Source organism: Papio anubis, chromosome 4, assembly GCF_008728515.1.
Source record: "Papio anubis isolate 15944 chromosome 4, Panubis1.0, whole genome shotgun sequence".
In the NCBI taxonomy this organism is placed as follows: Eukaryota; Metazoa; Chordata; class Mammalia; order Primates; family Cercopithecidae; genus Papio; species Papio anubis.
The window spans coordinates 56,159,107-56,181,057 of record NC_044979.1 but is presented as its reverse complement, the minus strand read 5'-3'; the positions used below and the strand labels follow the sequence as shown (position 1 = coordinate 56,181,057).

Here is a 21,951-nt window from a genome sequence, read left to right as displayed (position 1 = left end):
TTTCCCTAAGTGGGCAGCCTTAGGAGTTCTGGTCACTTACCCTGTGAATGAGTGTTCCTGTTTAGAGCATCTTAGTTTAGTGCCTTCCTAGCTTTATGTATACACAAACATTTTCTATTTATTCTGTCAGTGCTTAGAGGTAGTGGGTCACTGTGTTTCTCTGGGCTGTAAATAAAAGCTGATACTGAGAAGGGATCCACTGAAGAGCCAAATTGGATGATGCTTTAGCTGTGCTAGTTGAGTCCTGGCACACAGAGGAAATGGTTCTCTTTGAGCTGGCCGACTCCTCTGTAAGAAGATGCTGGTTATTCAGCAGAAGTAGGACCAAAGCCAGAGGGCCTTTTAGAAATGAAAGACAGATTTTTTTTTTTCTGGCAGTAATTTGCAGATGAACCAGTACCACAGAGTTTTTCTGTTTGTTTGTTTTTGGATTAATCAGCAATCCAAATAATAAATGGGAAACAATTCCTTAATGTAACCCACTGGTTCTTTTGTTCAGTGAATAGTTGTGATGGGCTGTGTTTGGCAATTATTTCAGGTCATCCTACGAGAAAAAACTCCCCTTTATGTAGGAAAATGCTTCTAGGTCATTCCTTGAGGATCTGATTGCTTCTAACATTGTCTCTAATTCAGGGGTATTTTTCTTTGCTTTGGTTTTTTTTTTTAAGACAGTCTCATTCTGTCATCCAGGCTGGAATGCAGTGGCATGATCTTGGCTCACTGCAACCTCTGCCTCCCCAGGTTCAGGTGATCCTCCCATCTCAGCCTTCCAAGTAGCTGGGACTACAAGTACACGCCACCATGCCCAGCTAATTTTTTGCATTTTTAGTAGAGCCAGGTTTTCACCATGTTGCCCAGGTCTCGAACTCCTGAGCTCAAGTAATCCACCCATCTTGGCCTCCCAAAGTGCTGGAATTGCAGGTGTGAGCCACTGCACCTGGCATGGGTATGTTTCTTATGCAGCATTTTTGTGTTTTATTTTTAAAGCTTTATTAGCTCTTTTCAAGTAGCTGGTGATGGGCTTTTTGGGCGGTGGTGGCTTTCATTTTGTGGTGCTGTTGTTCCTGATGAGTACAGTATTTGCTTTGTTGGATAAGTGCTAGCTGATTGACAGTGATTTCCTGTGCTCCCAGGTTCATCCCATCACCTAGGTATTAAGCCCAGCATGCATTAGCTATTTACTCTGATGCTTTCCTTCCCCCAAACCCCCAAGAGGCCAGAGTGTGTGTTGTTCCCCTCCCTGTGTCCATGTGTTCTCATTGTTCAGCTCCCACTTATAAGTGAGAACAAGTGGCATTCAATTTTCTCTCCCTGTGTTAGTTTGCTGAGGATAATGGCTTCCAGCTCCATCTGTGTCCCTGCAAAGGACATGATCTTGTTCCTTTTTGTGGCTGCATAGTATTCCATGGTGTATATGTACCACATTTTCTTTATCCAGTCTATCATTAATGGGCATTTGGATTGATTCGATTTCTTCACTATTGTGAATAGTGCTGCAGTGAACATACATGTGCATGTAGCTTTATAATAGAAGGATTTGTATTCCTTTGGGTATATACCCAGCAATGGGATTGCTGGGTCAAATGGTATAATACTTCTGGTTCTAGGTCTTTGAGAAATCGCCATACTGTCCTCCACAATGGTTGAACTAGTTTACATTCCCACCAACAGTGTAAAAGCATTTCTATTTCTCCACAGTCTCACCAGCATCTGTTGTTTCTTGACCAGGCTCAGCCTAGAGCATAGGTGGTGCAATGGTGTGTCTTGGCTTTTAGGATAGGATTGTGCAGATTCAACTCTCCCTTCCCCTCCCCTCCATTCTGGGTTACAGCATCTAAAATGTTATGTGGGAGATCCTTTTATTCTCTGGGATAATGAGCATGCTGGCGTCACCTTGGCATTTAGAATCCCTCAAAGATTTGGCCCTAACTACCTCTTCAACTATATCTCCTATTTTAAAACCACACAATAAGCTAGAGGTGTATAGATTGAATTAAGTGTTTGAGGGTGGGGTGCCCAGGATTACTTGAACATGCTCACTGTTCTCAGTCGTGGCTGAATGTTAGGATCACTTGGGGGAACTTGTAAAACTCATAAGGCTCAGGCACACCCCAGGCCAATTAAATCAAATTGGGGATGGGACCCAGGTGGTTCCAGTGGGCAGCTGAGGCTGGGAGTTGCCCATGCTGGAGGGTATTGTCTTCACCATAGAGAATGAAGTGCTGTTGGCTCTAATGCTCTGGCTCAGATCTGAGCCCCGAATCCAGGTTATAGTCTCTGTCTTTGCTCACACCTAAGAGTCCCACCTGGAACATCCTTTCTTTGTCCTTCACTGACTCAAATAGACTTTCCAACTTACAATGATCTCTGTGCATTTCTTTTTTTTTTTGGAGACAGAGTCTCGCTCTGTCGCCAGGCTGGAGTGCAGTGGTGCCATCTTGGCTCACTGCAACCTCCGCCTCCCGGGTTCAGGTGATTCTCCTGCCTCAGCCTCCCAAGTAGCTGGGACTACAGGTGCATGCGAGCACGCCCAGCTAATTTTTGTATTTTTAGTAGAGATGGGGTTTCATGTTGGCCAGGGTGGTCTTGATCTCTTGACCTTGTGATCTGCCTGCCTCTGCCTCCCAAAGTGCTGGGATTACAGGCATGACCCATCGCACCAGGCTGCATTTCTTAACTGAGAAAAATTATCACTTCTCTAGTGGATACCAAATAGTGACATAGTTTTTTTTTCTGTATCATCTTAATATCTGTAAGATATTATAGATATTCTAATATCTATATTAGGTCAGTGACCTCCCTGAAAACGATGTAAGTTCATGTGAAAATATTTTTGGGATGTTTGGCTAACAGTATTTCTTACTTAAATGTAAGTTTTAATTTTTGTTTTATTTTAAATTCAGATCCTTTTCCTTCTAACTCTAGTCTATTTTAGGCCATGGATTTCTTTGAAAATCTGGTGCAAGCTATAGACTGTCTCCCGAGAAGAGCACTCATACAAACACATGCTCTGTTTTACATTTAGGCAGTGGGTGCTGGAGCCCCTCAAAAGCCTGTCCACGGACATGTGGCGAGCTCTGTTTGATCTGTTTCTTCTTAGCAGACAGATGGCTATGCTAATTAGCCTGATTTGATAATTCCACAATGTATGCATGTATTGAAACACCACATTGCAACCCATAAATGTATACAATTATTTGTTAATTTAAAATAAAACAAAACTACGAAAAATGTGCCTACCTCCCCAAAAGGTTATGAGGAAAGGGATTTTTTAAAATGGAGTAAGAAGGAAGGTAATTTGGGCGAGATCTTTTCTTAGGAGCTGCAGTGAGTGGGGACTTCTAACAACAGGATAGCATTTGACTTGAGGGGATGGGGCCAGATGACAGGTAGAGGGCACCTGACTTTCTCCCCTCCCATATCCTGTCCTGGGCAACATCTGGGTGAACTGCGTGGGTGGTGGGACTCCTGTGGCCAAGCAGGAGGAGTTAATAGCTCAACAGAACGCTAGATGTCACCACAACACCAATTAGTGTTCTGGCTTTTGGCACTCCTGTGCCTGAGCCCAGATTAGGACAGCAAGAAATCTTTAGAGACTTCCAGTCAGGGACCTAATTCTGTCAAACGTCTACAGGGTTTGTCTTGTCTTTTTTTTTTTTTTTTTTTTTCTTAAATACAAAGAAGAACCAAAGGGTGGATAAGTGTACATTCATTATAACTAAATGGAAAGGGAAAGAAAAGATAAGTGAGGTGAGTGAAGTGAGGAGTGGGATCTGATTCATGTTTTCCCCTGGAAATGAGACTTTCTTGGCAAGAGTTTTTCTGTCTCTGGGAGGAGGGATGTTGGCTGGATGGGCATTTCAGGCTTCTGAAACAGCAAGTTTTAATGTTATGTTATTCACTTTACTGATACTCCAAAATACATTTCAAACCAATTATGACTGTCTTTTGAATAAAAATGGTAATAATGTGCTATAATTTAACATGAGGGCATTTTTCTTGATCGAGGTTTGTTTTTGTTTTTGTTTTTTGTTTTTTGTTTTTCAAGTTTTCTTATTTTTCTTGCAGTTCAGCCAAGTCTGTCACCTTGGCAGGCAATAGCTCACTTAGTTTTATGACCACACATTACATCTCTGGCCCCAATCAAATCATTTGTAAATGCACATATTTTGGCAAAAAGTATCATAAGTCTACCTTTTTTGGTTTGTGTCAGAATATCCTTCAACACTAAGAATGTATTAACATTGCATTTTATTATTTAAAAATGAATATAATGGATACATTCTTGCTTCAGGGTAGTACAATTATATGAATAATTCAAAGATCTAGATAGAATGCTGACTAATTCTGTTTTGGTGTATGTGACAATGTAAAATTAGTTCATTTTATCTTTTTTTGATTCCTAGGTTTTGAAAAATGTCCTTGGGAGTAAATAAGTTTAGCAGGAAAGTACGCCTACTCTACTTATCCAAATGTTAATGAACTTTGTCTTAGTGAACATGGCACTGTTGACACCACCTAAGTCATAAAAACAGGGCTCTAGGGAGGAAATGACTCAATGTGTTTAATACAGGTTTCCCTGCTAAGCCTCAACCCGGGGAAGTCCTGTTGGTTTTGAGAAGTGAGCAGCAATTCTCTATGTGGTTAACAAAACAAAACAAAACAAAAAAGATAGAAAATGAAGTGGGGAAACAAGATCCTTTAAGTCTATTTTAGAATCCCTATTGGGTCTAGAATGCCATCCTCTGTGGAATGTATTCACTCAGAAACGTGGGCCATGAGAGCTGGGGAAATAAGGCGTGTGTGATACTCGCTGGGTGGTTTGGGCCACTGGGCCTGCCTCTGAAGGCCACTGATGTTTTTGTCTCCTACAGGTGCTCAACTTTAAGGGCTACTGGGAAAAACTGAACTCCAACCTAGAATATGTTAAGTATGCCAAGCCACACTTCCACTATAACAACATTGTGGTCAGGAGAGAGTGGCACAACCTGATCTCTGAAGAGGTATGAGTGGGTCAGTGAGAACAAAGCCAGCTGCCAGGCATAGTGGACTGGATCCAGGCGATGCCTTTAAATCATAAGGCTGGCTTCCATGTGCAGCACTGTTCTCAATTGCCAGGCACTCGAACGTTGTCATTACTGATCTCAGTAGGCAAAGATGCTTCTATGATCTCTGTTCTCCTGGGGAGGAAACTGAAGAGCAGAAAGTTTAAGGGACACACAGCACATTCATAGTAGAAGTACGATTAATATCCACGTCTCAGATGTGTTCTCAGGTTACTTATGTAGTTAAAAATTGATTTAAAAAAATGTAGGTGTTCCCAAATTAGTGGTCATTAGGGGTTGGGGTAGTTGGAGGGAGAATAGTGGATGTGACTCACTGTCCAGGGGTGACCTAGGGAAATCTTTAGGGGTGATCGAAGAGTTCTCTATCTTGATTGTGGTGGTATCTTGTGGGACATGAATCTAAACATGATAAGATGACATAGAATGACACACATTGTACCAATGTCAATTTTTGATTTTGATATTGTGCTCTAGTTATGTAAGATATAAGCACTGAGGAGACTGGGTGGAGGGTACATTGGATCTCTCTCTAGTATCGCTGCACATAGATTAGTGTTGTTGTATGTAGTATATAGTTGACTTGCAGTTTCCTGTGAATCTGTAATTGTTTCAGAATAAAATGTTTCTTAAAACTTTTTGAAAAATCTAGGTGTTCTGATTACCTGGAAAATATATTTCTTCTATCTGATGCTCTTAACTGTATTGCTTTATGTCCTTGATGTGAAAAGTCACCAATAAAACCTTTACCTTCCATACTCCTGATGTGTTCTCACTCCTAGAAAACAGGAAAAAGAAGGTCCACGGCATACGTGAGGACTATTCTTGATAATGCAATAAAGTAAGTGAAATTAGAGGTTATTGTATCTGTAAGATGGTTAACATTTACAATTACTTTGTTTTGTTGGCTACCTTTTATAGAAGTAGTTTACTTTTGTTGCATATCCCCAGCAAAATGATGTTGTCAGCTTCACAAATGCATCCACTTGGACCCTATTCTGGAATTTGTTGCTGGAATTTCTAGTGGGAAAAGCTTATATGTTGAACCTTATAGACTTGTAACCTGTGGATAGATGTTTACAATGGATAAGTGGTAAAGAAATTTCCTATTAGTGAGCATTTTAGGAGAAAAAGGCAAATACTCGGTTGATTTTTTTTTTTTTTTTTTAAGTGTCAACGGGCTAGTGAGCTTGCTCTTATTTTGAAAGCCTATTTTCTGGATATATGAGTCATCTCAGAGTACTAAAAGTATAGGCCCCATTCCAACCTCTGTTCTATTTTCTGTCCCCATTATTTTCAATAACTGAGAGCTACAATTGTTTTAAATTATTGCCGTTGTTGGCACTAAAGGGTTTTGAGATTTTATAATTGCCTAATGTGGCTTTCACTACATTGATCAAATGTAGTGAAATGATTTTCAGCAGCCTAAGAATAGTTTCTACAGTGGTTTTTATGCATTTTTAAAGGAGGATATCTTTGTATAATGTGGCTTTAAATTTTTTTAAAAGCAATGCTGTCTATGAATAACATGGCTAATTTCTTCGTAGGGTGATTTCTAACCTAGAAGCAAGAAATTTGGGTAAGAAAAGATCTGTAATAAAGCCTTCTGGGTTTCAGTCAGTGTTTTGTTTGTAGCACTGTTCTTCCTACCACTGTGGGTTGGCAAGAAAATCACTTCCAGTAGTGTGGTGCAGGCAGCACCTTTTAATATCTTGTTGTTAGAGTGGCTGCACAGCTCTTCCCATGTCTGTCTAGGCGCCAGGACCTCCGGGGACAGCTGCTGAATGTGCTTTTGCTGTGGGAGTCCCTGGGTGATGCATTGCCTTGCGGTTCTCCTTATTTCCTGTCATACAGAGCTGCCCTCTGGCTGTGCCCACAAGGATGCATTTTGGCAATTCCCTTGGCTTGGCGCTGCTTGCTTTCTAGCTGTCTGATCCTACCAGGTCTTGCCTTGTATGTGCCTCTCATTTTGGTTAAAAATTGGGCACACAGGTCCTAGAGGTATAAAGATGAGGAGCTTCCAGGTAAGCAGTGTGGAAAGAGCATAGGCTTGAGAGCTAGACAGAGCTGGACTTATATTCCAGTATGGCCTCATGTGAACCAAGTGCTCCTGGGCAAGTCACTTAACCATTTGTGCACTGTCCTCCTCAGGGGAATGAGGAGAAAATGAGACTAACTGGGGTAATGCAGATAGCACCTAGCATAGTGCTTCGCGCATGTGGGTACCTGAGGTGGCTCCTTTATTCTTAGTGTGTAAGGAAGAAATGTTAACGTGTGGCTTCTAAACCAAATGACAGGTATTATGTCATCTGTAGGTGTAGGGAGTGAGAGGATAGGTCAGGAGCGGGGATGGCTGGAGAGGGAGGGAGGTTGGAAGAGGCTCCCCAAAGGGCTGACATGTGAGTTAAGTCTTGATAAACAAAGGGGACTTGGCCAGGTGAAACGAGGGGAGGGGAATGCTGAGCATATTCAGGCATAGGCTTGTTTGTAGTTGCCAGAAGAACACTTCCATGCCTCATGAAGGTCAGCCTTCATTAAATAAGCTTTTGTTTTTATATCCCAATCCTGTTTTATGGGCTTGGATGTTGGGTGACTCTAATGGAAACTATTTTATACTGTGCATTGCTGCACCTCCTGCAACTGTGCACACAGCACAGTGAACTGTGACAGTGCACTTGTCATCCAGCTTAGGCTGACAGAGCCTGGGCTCACTGACCAGACCAGGAGGAACCAGCCCCTGCCTTACCAGGCCATCAATGCCTGAAGCCAGGGGATCTGCCCTGCCAGACAGGGGCATGCGTGTGTGTGTTTCAGGCATACCATCCTTGCATTGCTGGGGGTTTTGCAACGGGGAATGTTGCTGGTCTGATCGAGGTTTCTGTCATGCCACCCCTCCTGCCCTGCTTATGGAGCTACTCTATGTGTCAAGGCCGTTTGCATCCTGCTACTAGTCAGTCTCTCTTAATGCACTTTAGGAAACTCTTCCCTTTCCTCGCATGTGCTTTGCATATACTAGTTCCCCATAAAGAATGTCACTGCCTGAAACAGAACATTCTGTGAAATGCAGGGCTGTTGGATCCACATGTTAAATTGTTTCATATCAATCAGAAGGGTTGTGTGGGATCCAGGGAAGATTTATCCCAGGGGGTCAAGAGATATCTATGCCCTCCCAGAAGGAGTTGCCAGCCCACTGAGCAGGGTGGTTCTACCCTCTTGCCTGGCACTGGATCTCAAGTATTTAAGAAGAAAAGAATGGAATACAAAGATGTTAGAAGTGCTTTGGGGCAGATTTTCCAGCAAAACCGGGTTTGTCTGCCCCTAGGGCTACTACACTGTAGTGTGCATTGCAAATCACGGTGGAGAAAGTACCATTTCATTTAACATATCACTTTTCCACCTTTTCCTAGCTACCTTTGTAGTCTGATAACTTGTGCCAGTTAGTAGTATTTGCTGCAGTAATTGACTGGCCCCCTCAGCTCAGTAGCTCCCAAGGCTACTGAACTACAGGGTTCAGAAAGTAGAAGGGAGCCATGCAGTCCTTCCACCGAGCCCTGTTCCCTCAGTTTATGATCCCAGAAGGGTTAAGAGAAGGCCCAAGTCCCTCTGTTTTCAGTGGAGCAGAGGTTCTTAGCAGTGAGTTTTAGTGTTAAACAAAAATCAAAGCTAGAGCCTACTGGGGTTGAGGAATGTGTTTTCTTCCTTTCTTGGTCATTCCCTGTTTCACATGGCTCTGATAAGTTCACCTTGTAGGAGTAGGTCACACTTAGGTGATGAAAAATTTTCATCCTGTCAGGGAAGTGTTATGTTTTCCCAATGACTCAGAGAACGGAAACTCAGGCTGATTCTTCTTCCTCTAACCCATCTCATGAAAACTGCTCAGAGCCTAACTATTGCTCTATTTCATTTCAGGGCCAAGATTAACACCCCTCTTGCAGGAGGAAGACAGCCACCAGCGGCTGCTCATGGGGCTGGTAAGTGGTATGTGGGTTCTTTAGGGACTGACCCTAAGACAAGGGGAAAGGGTTACAGTAGGCTTCTCATTCTGATCTTATTCTTTATTCTTTACACAAGTATGTTTTGCCAGCATTATGGACCCTGTGTGTCCAGTGGTAAGCAACCCATATGATTTCTGCCCTCTTGGAATATGTAGTCAGGAGGGAAGACACACATGAATCACACCAATACATATGTAATTTACAACATGATAAGGAGTGTATAGTGTTGAGAGTGCTTTAAAAAAGGAAAGAGCTGCATCTTTGTGGCATTTGTATTTGGGATTTCAAATACAACAGAACAGGCTGGGCACAGTGGCTCATGCCTCTAATCCTAGCACTTTGGGAGGCCAAGGCAGGCGAATCACCTGAGGTCAGGAGTTTGAGACCAGCCTGGCCAACATGGTGAAACCCTGTCTGTACTAAAAATACAAAAATTAGCTGGGCATGATGGTGCATACCTGTAATCTCAGCTACTCAGGAGGCTGAGGCAGGAGAATCGCTGGAACCCAGGAAGTGGAGGTTGCAGTGAGCCAAGATTTGCAGCACTGCACTCCATCCTGGGCGACAGAGGGAGACTCTGTCTCAAAAAACAAAACAAAACAACAACAAAAAAACAACAGAACAAAGTACTTTTTCTCAAGTCATAATACTAGGATGACCAAAGAAATATAAATCAAAATAAATTAATTGAAAAGCAGAATTTGTAAATAAATCCAAAACCTTTAAAAAGCTGATTAAAGAGACATCTGGACAGCCTAATAACATATTTTTAATACCATATGGACTAAGAATGGGATAATCTATTTATTAGTTTAGGTTTAATTTTCAACTTTTCTGCCTTTATTGCAGTCATTAGTGTTGTTTCTACATAATATATTTGAATTTCTATAGTAAGGTTTGAGTTTCATAGTTTTTAATATATTAGGAGAGGTTAGTTTAGATATGGCAACAATAGTAAAAGAAAAATCTCACACATACAAGAAGGAAATAATTATGGTACTTTTATAAAATTAAATATTGCGCAGCCATTAAAATAGTATGGCAGACATGGCTGGGCACTGTAGCTCACGCCTATTATCCCAGCACTTTGGGAGGCCGAGGCAGGTGGATCACCTGAGGTCAGGAGTTCGAGACCAGCCTGGCCAACATGGTGAAATCCTGTCTCTACTAAAAATGCAAAAATTAGCTGGACATGGTAGCACACGCCTGTAATCTCAGCTACTGGGAGGCCTGAGGCATGAGAATCGTTTGAACCTGGGAGGTGGAGATTGCAGTGATCTGAGATCGCACCACTGCACTCCAGCCTGGGTGACAGAGCAAAAAAAAAAAAAAAAAAAAAAGTATGGCAAACCATGTTTATACGACAAACATGCAACATTAGAATGGGTGTGCACACCAGGGAAAAGAAAAAAATAACCCTCAATTATTAATGTGGGTGTTAGGATTATGGGTGATTTTAATTTTTATCTTCATGGAAAAATTGAAAAGCACAAAGAAGTATGCACTATGTATTACACAGAAAACATCTTTTATTTAAAGCCAAATTAATTGGCACATGCATGAGACTGAATTGAAATAATATACCACTATGTCTTGGCCTGGAAGGTTGTCGACTCGGTTTTACTCAGGGTATTGTAATGTGAATCTGCTAAAATAGAAGATGTGTGCATGGGTGATATAAGCTGTACAACTCCCTTGTGCTGTTTATTGGCACAAACATGGCCCTGGCATCCTGCTCTTGCTGAGCGTGTTGTCTAGGCAAAAGGCAGAGGAGGAAGGAGGAGAAAAGCAAAAGGTGGGGAGGGCTGGGAATGTTAATGGTTGGGGGAGTGGGGAGGCCCAAGGATGATCAGACAAAGTGAGTTTAGAAACAAACCTATTCGGAGGCACTAGAATGAATATTTCATTACCTTTGCATGTCAAGGGGCTGTGTTGAGTGTCTGTGGCCACTGTGGAGAGGGAAGTACTTGATTATTTCCCGTTTACTCCTGCCTCTCTCCTTCCAAAACACCCAAAGCTGTTGCCCCCATTGGCTCAGTCATTCTATGTATAGAGTTGTTCCTGTTAATCCCCCAGGACTCTAGGAGCAGTAGACTTCCATCGTTTGGTAGATCCCAAAGCCTGTGACTTCTAAGTTGGTGACTTTCACTGTCTTCTTTGGAGGATTCTCATCAGAGTTAGAGCCTTACTCACAGTTGCTCACTGGGCTTTGGGTGAATCATAAGTAATTCATTTTGAGGCAAATGTTGGGGACCCCTTATTTATGCACACCAGAGAAATATTGACAGTTATGCATTTCCGTTGATGGAACCTTCAGATCCAATATTTTTTATATTGATGAGGAATGTTAATAAGTAGATCTAATTCAAACCAGTTGCAGGTATGTGTGGGTAGGCTGTGACTTATCTAATGCATATCCTGTTTTCAGATGGTGTCTGAGCTAAAAGACCATTTTTTGAGACACCTACAGGGTGTAGAAAAGAAGAAAATTGAACAGATGGTTCTGGACTACATTTCAAAACTGGTTGGTCTTGCTTTTTATTCTCCTCATATCCCCCTTCACCCCACTCCCCATATAGTTCTGAAAATGTGGTTCAGTGAACCCATTTATGTGTTTTTCAAATTAGATTTTTGGAGATCTCCCGTTCTTAAACCAGCACTTGGTGTTATAGATTGAGAAAAGGGAAACAAGGACCATAAACAAAAGAGCATTTGGTTTGGAAAGTGGGTTCTTGCCCTCCCTTCAAATACTGATTATACACCCATGGAAGCATAGGACAGTGAATTTAGTATGCTTGCCAAATGTTGATATCTCGTCTTGGCAACTTCCAGCTCCTTATTAAACAGTAAGGAATGACTTCTCTACATGGAGGTTTATGCAGACATGAGAGAACTTGAACTTCAAATCTTAATTAGTTCCAGTGGCCTAACTAGGCCAGATTCTAGCTCACTTGTATGAATACTGCCATGTGAGACTGAGATTGGCAGTTCCTTACCTGGTAGCCACTTACTGAAATTTTGTGATCCAGATTGGTAACACCACTCTATGTGTGAATAGTAGTGATATGACTAGATGGAATTTTAAAGTTGTCTTGAGTCTTTCAAAAAGCATATAGAGTTGAGGCCTGATCTTGCTTAGAATCTAGAAATAATGTTGGACAAATTCAAAAAAACATATTTGCACAGAAAGAGAAAACACTCCATTATTTCTCCAAATTTGTATAAGATCGGTATGCAAATAAGTCAGTGTGTGAACATATATTTTTCCACTGAACTCTGGAAGATTTATTAAATTTATTAGACATAATCCTGATTTAATCATTTCATGTTTAATTTTCAAGTGTTCTGCCTTTATTGCAGTCATTAGTGTTGTTTCTTCATAATATATCTGAATTTCTATAGTAAGGTTTGAGTTTCATAGTTTTTAATATATTTGGAGAAGTTAGTGTTCTCATGTAGTGATATTTATAATCAGAGATTTGAATATTTCTTAAGTCTTCCTCTCAATATAACTGTACCAAGGAACTCACTTTATGAATGTGTTACTGATCCTCCCCATGTTGACATTAACTTGCTTTTTTTAAAAACTCACAACACACAGTAATTTAACACATCCACCTATCACCTTTATTTCTGTTGACTTGAAATCTTTTCTCCCAAAGTGCTAAGAAGGTTTTCCACTCAATCGTCATTTTTCTCCATAGTTAATAACATAAGTTTTAACACCAGTTTATGTTAACAGCCTGTAGAACCAACAGGCCCAGAAACGATACATATGAAGTCTCAGAAAACTCAAGGTCCCTGACATTGATTCAGCAGTCACTGATTGAGGCCACATCTCCCTGCCCCTGCCCAGCAGCCACTAGTCATGCCTTCTGCTCCCCTCTAAGGAGAGTGGCGGGCATCCTTTCTAAAACATATCCAAGAAAGTTGCTGCAGAACCTGATTATATTGGTTACAACTTACTTGATTTCAGCCAAGGAGAAACTGAGGATCTGTATCACTGAGGATAGCGTTTGCCTGTGAGTCTATGGAGATCCTTCTGCTTTGCCCCCTGTTTTTAACCCACACAATGTGTGGATTCATGGCCGATAACAGCTCCATAGGGACTGCTTTTCTGCTGGCAAACTCATTGCAGAGTTAGAATGGGTTTCTGGATAGAGCTCTAAGACAAAGAAGGCTACCTACTTTGGTTGATTAGTTCCAGTCAGTGTGCTAACCAATTCTTACAACAACCCTATGAAATATTTCCCCTTATTTTACAGATGAGGACACTGCAATCTGGAGAGGGTGGGTAACCTCTATAGGGTTCCACAACTAGTAATGTTAGAATCTGGACTTGATACCAGTCTTACTCCACAGCTCATGATCATGACCTCCATTCTGTGTCTCTTTTCTTCTGACTGACCACTGTTCACTCTTGCATTGTGACAGGCCTAGAGCAAACCCTGTAGCACTTTACCTTCACCGATGGATGAGGGTCTGGAAGTGTGAGTGGTGGGGCCAGTTAGCTGGGCTGGGGAGGCTGAGCTGGGGCACCACCCGCACAGACAGAGGATGCTCTGTTAGATTCTGGTGCACATTTTCAGTCTTTCCATTTTGGGTTCAGTGCATTAGAATTGACCTCAGAAAGGCTAGTTCTGTGTCTGGGCGCAGCCTGAATGCCAGCTGCCCTGAAATGCTTATCTGAGTTATGGAGGCCTAGCTGTGGAGCCCTTGAGGGAAGGAATGGAGCAATGGTTAATGGACTGTCTTCACCCTCCAGCTGGATCTCATTTGCCACATCCTAGAAACCAGTTGGAGGAAACATAATCTTCATTCCTGCATTCTCCACTTGTACGCAAGTATTTCTCACTTTTACCATGGTGTACAAAGAGTGGAAACAACTCTGTTTTAGCAGAACCCTTTTGAAATGTACTAGTTCAAATCAGTTCTCACCAGCTCCAACACCATCTAGCTTAATTCTATACTCAGCATTTAAAGTTATGCCCCCCTGCATGTGTACCCTTTAATATATAATAAAAGCTAAAATTTAAAAAAGTGTTATGCCCCTGTTACTTTACCCATCCTCTTTCCCTGGCACATGGTTGGTGACAGGGGAGGGACAAATAAGCCCAGTACTGCCAAGAAGGGGAATTTTACTTAATACAATGTGTAACATATGTGCCTACTCTGATTAAATTCTAGGCATTAGGATGATGGTCACAGTCATATTTATGGGGCTTTCTACAAGGCACAGCATTTCATGATTAGCATGAACCCTTGTGTAGTACTCAAAGCCCCTGCTTAGGACAAATGGGGTGTCACAGATGAGCTCCTTGGCTAACATGCTTTGTTTTTTTTAACCCAGCAACAGTCGTGGCAGTGCTGCTGAATTTGCAGTTTTTCACATCATGACCAGGATTCTCGAAGCTACAAAGAGTTTGTTTTTACCTCTGCCTCCTGGTAAGTGTTGGCTCTTTTGTCCTTTGGTGTAATAAATTTATTTCTTCTTCATATGGGCCCTTGCCTTTGGTACTTTGTAAGTTTGATGATGAGACTTGTGTATGAGAAATTGTGTGTCTGGTGTCACTGTAAGTGATGGGCCCTTAGGTTGGTCTCTGCTGACCAGAGCTCCTCTGACTACTAAACTATGCTATAGCTTATTACTAACTTTAGGGAACCTAGGCTTACCCCATGCAGCTTTCTAGGATAATTTGAACCAGGGGAGCTAATTCAGGGAGCTCTGTCTCTGATGTCGCCAGGCCTAGTTTATCTGATTGAGATGTCTGAAGAGTAACACTGGGAAGTGGGTCTGGCTTAGTGCCAAGAATTGAACTGATTCTTATGCTCTTGGAGGCTAAAAAATTCCCTTCGAATTTTTAAATAGGATCAAGTCAGGCCACAAAACATCCTTGAGAGATGTATATGCAGTCATTCATTTAATTGATCATTTGTTCATTTAGTCAACAGACATTTGTTGAGTAACTATGACATGACAGGTAATGTGCTAGAAATTAGAGCAGTGACAAAGATTAGTAAGAGTCTAGTTGGGAAGATGTACATAGACATCAGTGTCTATTATGAGAAATAAGCCCCTGTTAGCTACAAACTCTCTTGTGCTCATTACATATCAGTTCATTTTTTTATTGTGTAAGAACACTTAGCATGAGACCTACCCTCTTAACAAATTTTTAAATGCACGATACAGTATTGTTAAATATAGGTACAATGTTGGATAGCAGGTCTCTAGAACTTACTCATCTTTCATAGCTGAAACTTTATACCTGGTGAACAGCAATTACCTATCCCCTCCTCCCCAGTTCCTGGCAAGCACCGTTCTACCTTCTGTAGTTTCTATGAGTTTGACTACTTTAGATACTGCATGTAAGTGGAATCATGCAGTATCTGTCCTTCTGTGACTGGCTTGTTTCACTTAGCATAATGACCTGAAGTTTCATCCATGTTGTCACATGGAACAGGATTTCATTTTTTAAGGCTGAGTAATCCTCCACGGTACATTCTACACTTTCTTCATCTGTCAATGGACATTTAGGTTGTTTCTCTATCTTGGCTATTGTGAATATGTTACGATAAACATGGGAGTATATGCATATCTCTTCAAGATCCTGATTTCAATTCTTATGAATGTTTATCCAGAAATGAGATTACTGGATCATATATTGATTCTTTTTTTGAATTTTTTGAGGAACCTCCATACTGTTTGCCACAGTGGCTGTACCACTTTACATTCCCACCAACAGTGTATAAGGGTTCCAATTTCTCCACATTCTTGGCAACACTTAGATTGTGGTTTTTTTAGAGTAGCTAACCTGAGAGATGTGAGGTGATATCTCATTGTGGTTTTGATGTACATTTCCCTGATGATTAGTGATATCGAGCATATTTTCATATAAGTGTTGGCCATTTGTCTGTAATCTTTGGAGAAATGTCTGTTCAAGTCCCTTGCCCATTTTTCAATCTGGTTGTTTTCTTGGTATTGAGGTTTGAATTCCTTATATGTTCTAGATACTAACTCTTTATTAGATATATGGTTTGCAAACACTTTTTGTCATCCTGTAGGTTTTGCCTTTACTCTTTGGATTGTTTCCTTTGCTGTGCAGAAGCTTTTTTGTTCGGTGTAGTCCCACTTACATATTTTTGTTTTCATTGTTTGTGCTTTGGATGTCATATTCAAGGAATCATTGCCAAGACCAATGTTGAGAAGCTTTCCCTCTATGTTTCTTCTAGGGTTTTTTCAGTTTCAGATTTTACATTTAACTTTCTAATGCATTTTGAGTTGACTTTTGTTTATGGTAAAGATAAGGGTCCCATTTCATTCCTTTGCCTGTGGACAGTTTTTCCAACGCCACTTATCAGAGATACACAATCCTTTCCCCATTGTGTGTTCTTGGTGCTTTTGAAGATTAGTTGCCTGTATATGAATGGGTTTATTATTGCATATAAGTTCTAATGAGTGTTAAACTTTATGATTGCTGTAACTGCATATCAGCTGATTTTTAGTTACTTCATTCATATATATTCATCCATTCATCATTTGTTCATTCCTTCATTTTAGGTCAACATATATATGATACCCATTTTGTGCCAGGTACCGTTGAAAGTACACACAAATTAGTACACTTAATTTTCATAAAATTTGTAACTGGTAGAAACTTAAATTGGACCACATTAAATTGTCAGTGTCCAACCATTTTTTGGCCAACAAAAATGGCACTTTCATGTGGTTCCACTTAATATTATTCCCATTTTATAGATGGTGAAACTGAGGCCATAAAGGTTAAGTAATTTGCCTAAAGTCACATAGCTATTAAGTGACAGAGCCAATATTCAAATCCAGGCAGTCTGGCTCCAAAATCCATGCTGCTGCTTGAATTTTATATTCCAGTTGAATTAGTTGATATTGAAACATGGGCTATTTATGGGCCTAAAGAATCCCTACAGCGTGTGCTTCTCTGAATTTATGAAACAGCTGATACGGTTTGGAATCCTTCATTCTTCATCCACCTTATTTAATGTCTGTCTGTAGAGGCAGTACAAAAGGAGTTGAAAGTGACCATTCATGAGGGGAATGGATGGTTTAAAATTATCCCAATGGAATATGAGTTACGAGGTACACCTTAGAAAGAGTGAAGGATTTCAGGAAAACTACCTTTGTGACTTAAATTCTTAATTGTTAACACAAAAAATTTGGTAGGGAAATGGATTGACAGTTTCAGGTTGGTTCATTACAGATATTCAAGCTTCTTTTGAAAATAAATGAAACTTATGGGGGACATTGTTATGCCTGGAGATGATAAAAATCCACTTTCTACCCAACTCACATTCCTTCACAGGGATAAGGGAAAACATAGAAAAATGTTATCCATAGCGGTCGAGAATTATAAGTAGACATATGGCTTGTGTCTGGGTCAGGTAAGGAAAAGGTGTTTCTCTCTCCTTTTTTTTTTAAATTATAAAGTTCTAGGGTACATGTGCACAATGTGCAGGTTTGTAACATAGGTATACATGTGCCATGTTGGTTTGCTGCACCTATTAACTTGTCATTTACATTAGGTATATCTCCTAATGCTATCCCTCCCCCAGCTCCCCATCCCACAACAGGCCCCAGTGTGTGATGTTCCCTCACCCCTTGTCCAAGTGTTCTCATTGTTCAGTTCCCACCTATGAGTGAGAACATGTGGTGTTTGGTTTACTGTCCTTGAGATAGTTTGCTGAGAATGATGGTTTCCAGCTTCACCCATGTCCCTGCAAAGGACATGAACTCATCCTTTCTTATGGCTGCATAGTATTCCATGCTCTCTCCTTTTCTCTTAAATGTTTATTTCCATCATGTGACATGGAAATAGATGGGCGGGAAGTGACACTGGATCATGTGTGTGTGTACACGTGCATGCTTGTATGAATTCAGGGTGTTTCTACATGCACATGTGTAAGTGCTTGCTTTCCAGGCCTACTGGACTAATGAGGACTATTTGAGTTAAACAATTGTCAGAAACTTGTAACATGAATTGGTTAAAGTTCAGAAGGGAATAATGGGGACCACAAGAAGGAAGTCAGGGTTTAGAGCTAGGGCATTTGCTTTAAAAAAAAGGAACTGTATTGCACTTGCTGGCCAGAGGCGGCCAGGAGCCCTGGAAGATGAGGACTAAAGTTGGGTGGAGCTGATGACTAATTATAGCCAATTTGCTCTGTTGCTCAGAGCTGATGTACAGAGGCCAAGAACAGGTCCCTGAACTTGGGACTGTGCCCTGGGGATAGAGGATGAAGGGTCATCAGGGATCTTTAGGATATGAACACAGGGCTGGAGAGGGAAATTTGAATCCAGAAAATCAATAGGATCAATAATGTAGTGTAAACTTTTCTTCAGAAATAATTTTGTAACTTTTTTTTTTTTTTACTAATAGTTTTGTGAAGAATTTCCAAATCCATTTGAAAAACTTTGTTGTTAATTAGTAAAATAGTGGAGTTTTTTTGGACTCAAGGAAGCTAGTGGACTTACCCTGTTAGCCCATTAACACATGCTTGTGGGCACAGCCTGTACTTCATCTGACCCTTGATGTTACAAGGACTTAGGACTGTGCCCCATGGCTTGTGATTCATGTGTTTAGAAAGAGAAAATCCCATGATTTCTCTGAATCTAAACCCTGCTCATTGGGCATCATCCTTTTGCCAGGTACCTTCCCAAGAGCAGGCTATGATTCTTCTGTCATTCCCACATTCAATCAGTTGCGAAGCCTGTGCCTGTTACCGTGCCTCTCTGATTCAGTGCCTCCATTACCTCTGATCCACGTTCAGGCAATAGCTTCTCTATAGGTCTTCATAACTTCTGTAGCAAACTGTTACTCCAACTCATTCTTTCCTGTTGCCATATTAATATCCCAATGGTAAATCTTCTTTCTGTCCCTCTTAAAAACTTTCATTGCCTCCTCAGTCTCTCAAATTAATACATCTGTCATTCAGCATTCAACCTCTGTCACCTGCACTCACAAGCATAGAACTGGTCACATTTTTTTAAATGTCTGTTTTTTGTAATTGTCTCCCCCACCAGACTGTAAGGTGTATGGGAGCAGCAATTGTGCCTGTTTTGCTTATTTTTGTACTTTTAGCCCCTTGCCAGGTGTGTGGAAGGGATGTGCTGAATAAATTAGCTTTTCCAACCTTACCTCTTAATCATTCTCCTAATATGATTCCAACCCACCTGGACCATTTACTATTTTCTGAATATGCTCTATGCTTTCTCGTCTTCCCTCTGTTCATGTTCTATTAACACAGCTGCCAGTTATTGAGTAACAGTGATATTATGGTTGAAAGCCTACACTACACTCACACAGTTGATGCAATTTCAACTTACACATTATTATTTATAGGATCCTGGGCAAGTTTCCTAGCTCCTGTGAATCTTGCCTTTTGGCTTTTCCACTTATGAAGTGGGAATCTAGTAATTCCCACCCCATAGTTTTGTATGAGGATCAGATGAGCCAGTACACAGTTTGAAAGCCTTGGTACATGCCCAGTATGGGTTGTGATTGTTATATTGCATGCTAGGCTCTTCATAGACCTGGCTGTAGTTCTCAAAGCAGCCTGTGGGAAAGGTACTGGTGGTTTCATTTTAGAGATGAAGAAATGGAGGCTCAGAAAGGCTTAGTTGCCTGCAGCTGGTGAGTAATAGAGCAGGATTCTGGCCTAGGGCTGCTCATGCCAAACCTGGCTTTTTCTACTGTCCCCGCTCATTTCCACTCATAGGAATTGCATCCTTTGAAGCTCCCCACAAATGCCATCACTTCCAAGAGAGCTGTTTTGATTCTCTCCTGGTCTGATACCTTCTCCCATGCATGATGTTCTTATCTTTGTCAGTAGTAGCATACTTAGAGATCTGGGTTTTTGTGGGTAGCTCTACCCATGAGACAGGCTTGAGAATGCCTGCCTCTCCACTGAATTCCTGTAAATTTGCTATCTGGCCATATTGTTTTAATTCTTTCTTTACTATACTTTAGTCCAAGTAGACTCTAAAAGCCTTTCTCTGGGGCATACCCAGAGATCAGCCATATAAACTATTCTCTTCTGGTCCAAATTTGTTTCCCTTCAGCAAAAAGGTCCTCATCCCAACAACCTTTTAGTCTGGACGTATGAAGTCTGAAGTGCTTCTGTACTCTTTCGCTACCTTACTGTAGAATCACAAACATATCAAACTGTGAAACCATTGAGCAGGCCTTGCTCTCTTTTTGCATAGGAATGGACCCAAGGAGCAGGGAATGTATAGTTACCAGAAACTTAGTATAGACCCAGCATGATATTTAGTTATGAATAATACAGAGAAGGAAACTTGGACCTTGTTTTCAAGAAATTTAGTTGGTTCCAGGCACCAAGCACTGACCTAAGTGCTTTATTAACATGAGCTAATCCATTCCCTGGGGGCTGCTGGAGCTGTTGGCTGACTGCGTTTACCCTCCGGATCTCTCATCCTAGGTTTTCATACTCTGCACACCATCCTCGGGGTCCACTGTCTCCCTTTGCATAACCTGCTGCATTGCATTGACAGTGGAGTGTTGCTTCTCACTGAAACAGCTGTCGTAAGGCTCATGAAAGGTAAGAGGCCCTGAGTTTGCCAGAGTGCTAGTTCCAGTCAGAGCACTGCCAAGGCTAGCTTCTTGGGCGTGCAACCTGTGCAGTCACAAAGAGCCTGGCTGCACTAAGAGTCCCCTTTTCAGTTTAATGCTGCATTACATCTTGAAATTCTTAGTAATATTTGAACAAGGGCTTGCTCATGTTCATTTTGTGCTGAGCCCCACAAATTATACAGCTGGTCCTGTGAGCACAATCCATTCCCTGTAATCATCTTTTGGGCCCATTTAAAGTGTCTTAGCCCTTCAAGAGGTCCTAAGGGACTTTACAATCCACATACAACTATTAGATTCCTTTTCTGTGCAAGAGGGCACTTGAGGCTAGGAGCCTCTGCAGGCTTGTTTCTCAAGAAAATGTCACGAAATGGCTTACTTTCAGCTATTAACGCTGTCATTTCAAAGTTAGACTAGAAATGCAAGGAAAATTATTGAAAGGGGCAATGCTTATATGGATTTGAACTTTAAATTCTGTAGTATAATCACTCAATTCAATTGTATTTTAAGATGATTTTTGTTTATATGAAAGCATTTGTCATTCCTCAAGGTACCTTCTGTTTTAAGTTAGTCAATAAAATTGCTTTGCACCTGGCAGCCTGTTACAGAAAAATCCCTTTTTATTCAGAGAGTCAGAGTAAAATTTCCAAAATGCTGTTAGATTAGCTTCAGACTACACAGTTGGGATATGTGTTATCAAGATGAACCACTCAAGTATTAATATTAACTTGCTGAAGTATCAAAACAGGTATTTGTTTCATTTGCCAATCTCTAACTTTTTTGTAGATCTGGACAATACAGAGAAAAATGAAAAACTGAAATTCAGTATCATTTTGCGGCTTCCTCCGGTAATCCTGAGTTACATTTTATTTTCTCCCTAAGTTTTGGCATGACCCTCCTTCAATTTCTTCTTGCAAGAAGGGCATTTACTTGCTTTGGGTTAAAGTCAATTGAATCGTTTCACTTTTCAATGCTTCCAAGAAATCCCACCCGTCCCCAGCCCTCTGTCAGCTGTTTCCCACTGGGCCTACAAAGCACTTGCTCCTCTGGCTCTGCACTGCCTTGGCACAGTCCAGTGAGAACATTAAGCCATTTTCGCCTCTTAGGAAACCACACTAATATTTACATCTGAGTCTGAGAGGGAGGGAGAGGGGAAACGTGCTTTTGCATTTAAACAGATTTAAATTGGATACATTTGAATACAGGTGAGGACAGAAGGTTCTAGAACGGTATTTCCCCTTACTGCATTTCTACCATGGTAGGAAGACATTCCCG

At 41.1% G+C, this 21,951-nt stretch overlaps 1 protein-coding gene and 1 long non-coding RNA gene across 10 annotated transcripts in view; one reads left to right on the top strand and one right to left on the bottom strand.

Annotated features, from left to right (window-relative positions):
- Positions 1-21,951, bottom strand: part of LOC108585115 — a 46,852-nt gene that overhangs the window by 17,922 nt on the left and 6,979 nt on the right. The window lies entirely within an intron of this gene.
- GSAP (gamma-secretase activating protein) overlaps positions 1-21,951 on the top strand; it is a 108,991-nt gene that overhangs the window by 81,528 nt on the left and 5,512 nt on the right. For 6 of the 9 annotated variants that reach the window (XM_021935315.2, XM_031665949.1, XM_021935312.2 and 3 more), the window contains 9 exons: positions 4,875-5,003; positions 5,846-5,904; positions 6,611-6,642; positions 8,973-9,034; positions 11,487-11,582; positions 13,824-13,894; positions 14,409-14,503; positions 20,528-20,647; positions 21,463-21,524. In XM_021935315.2, coding sequence (XP_021791007.2) covers positions 4,875-5,003; positions 5,846-5,904; positions 6,611-6,642; positions 8,973-9,034; positions 11,487-11,582; positions 13,824-13,894; positions 14,409-14,503; positions 20,528-20,647; positions 21,463-21,524 — 726 coding nt within the window. Of the gene's footprint in view, positions 1-4,874; positions 5,004-5,845; positions 5,905-6,610; positions 6,643-8,972; positions 9,035-11,486; positions 11,583-13,823; positions 13,895-14,408; positions 14,504-20,527; positions 20,648-21,462; positions 21,525-21,951 lie in introns of those variants that run through there. The other 3 variants (XR_004183443.1, XM_031665951.1, XR_004183444.1) reach the window with 3 other exon arrangements.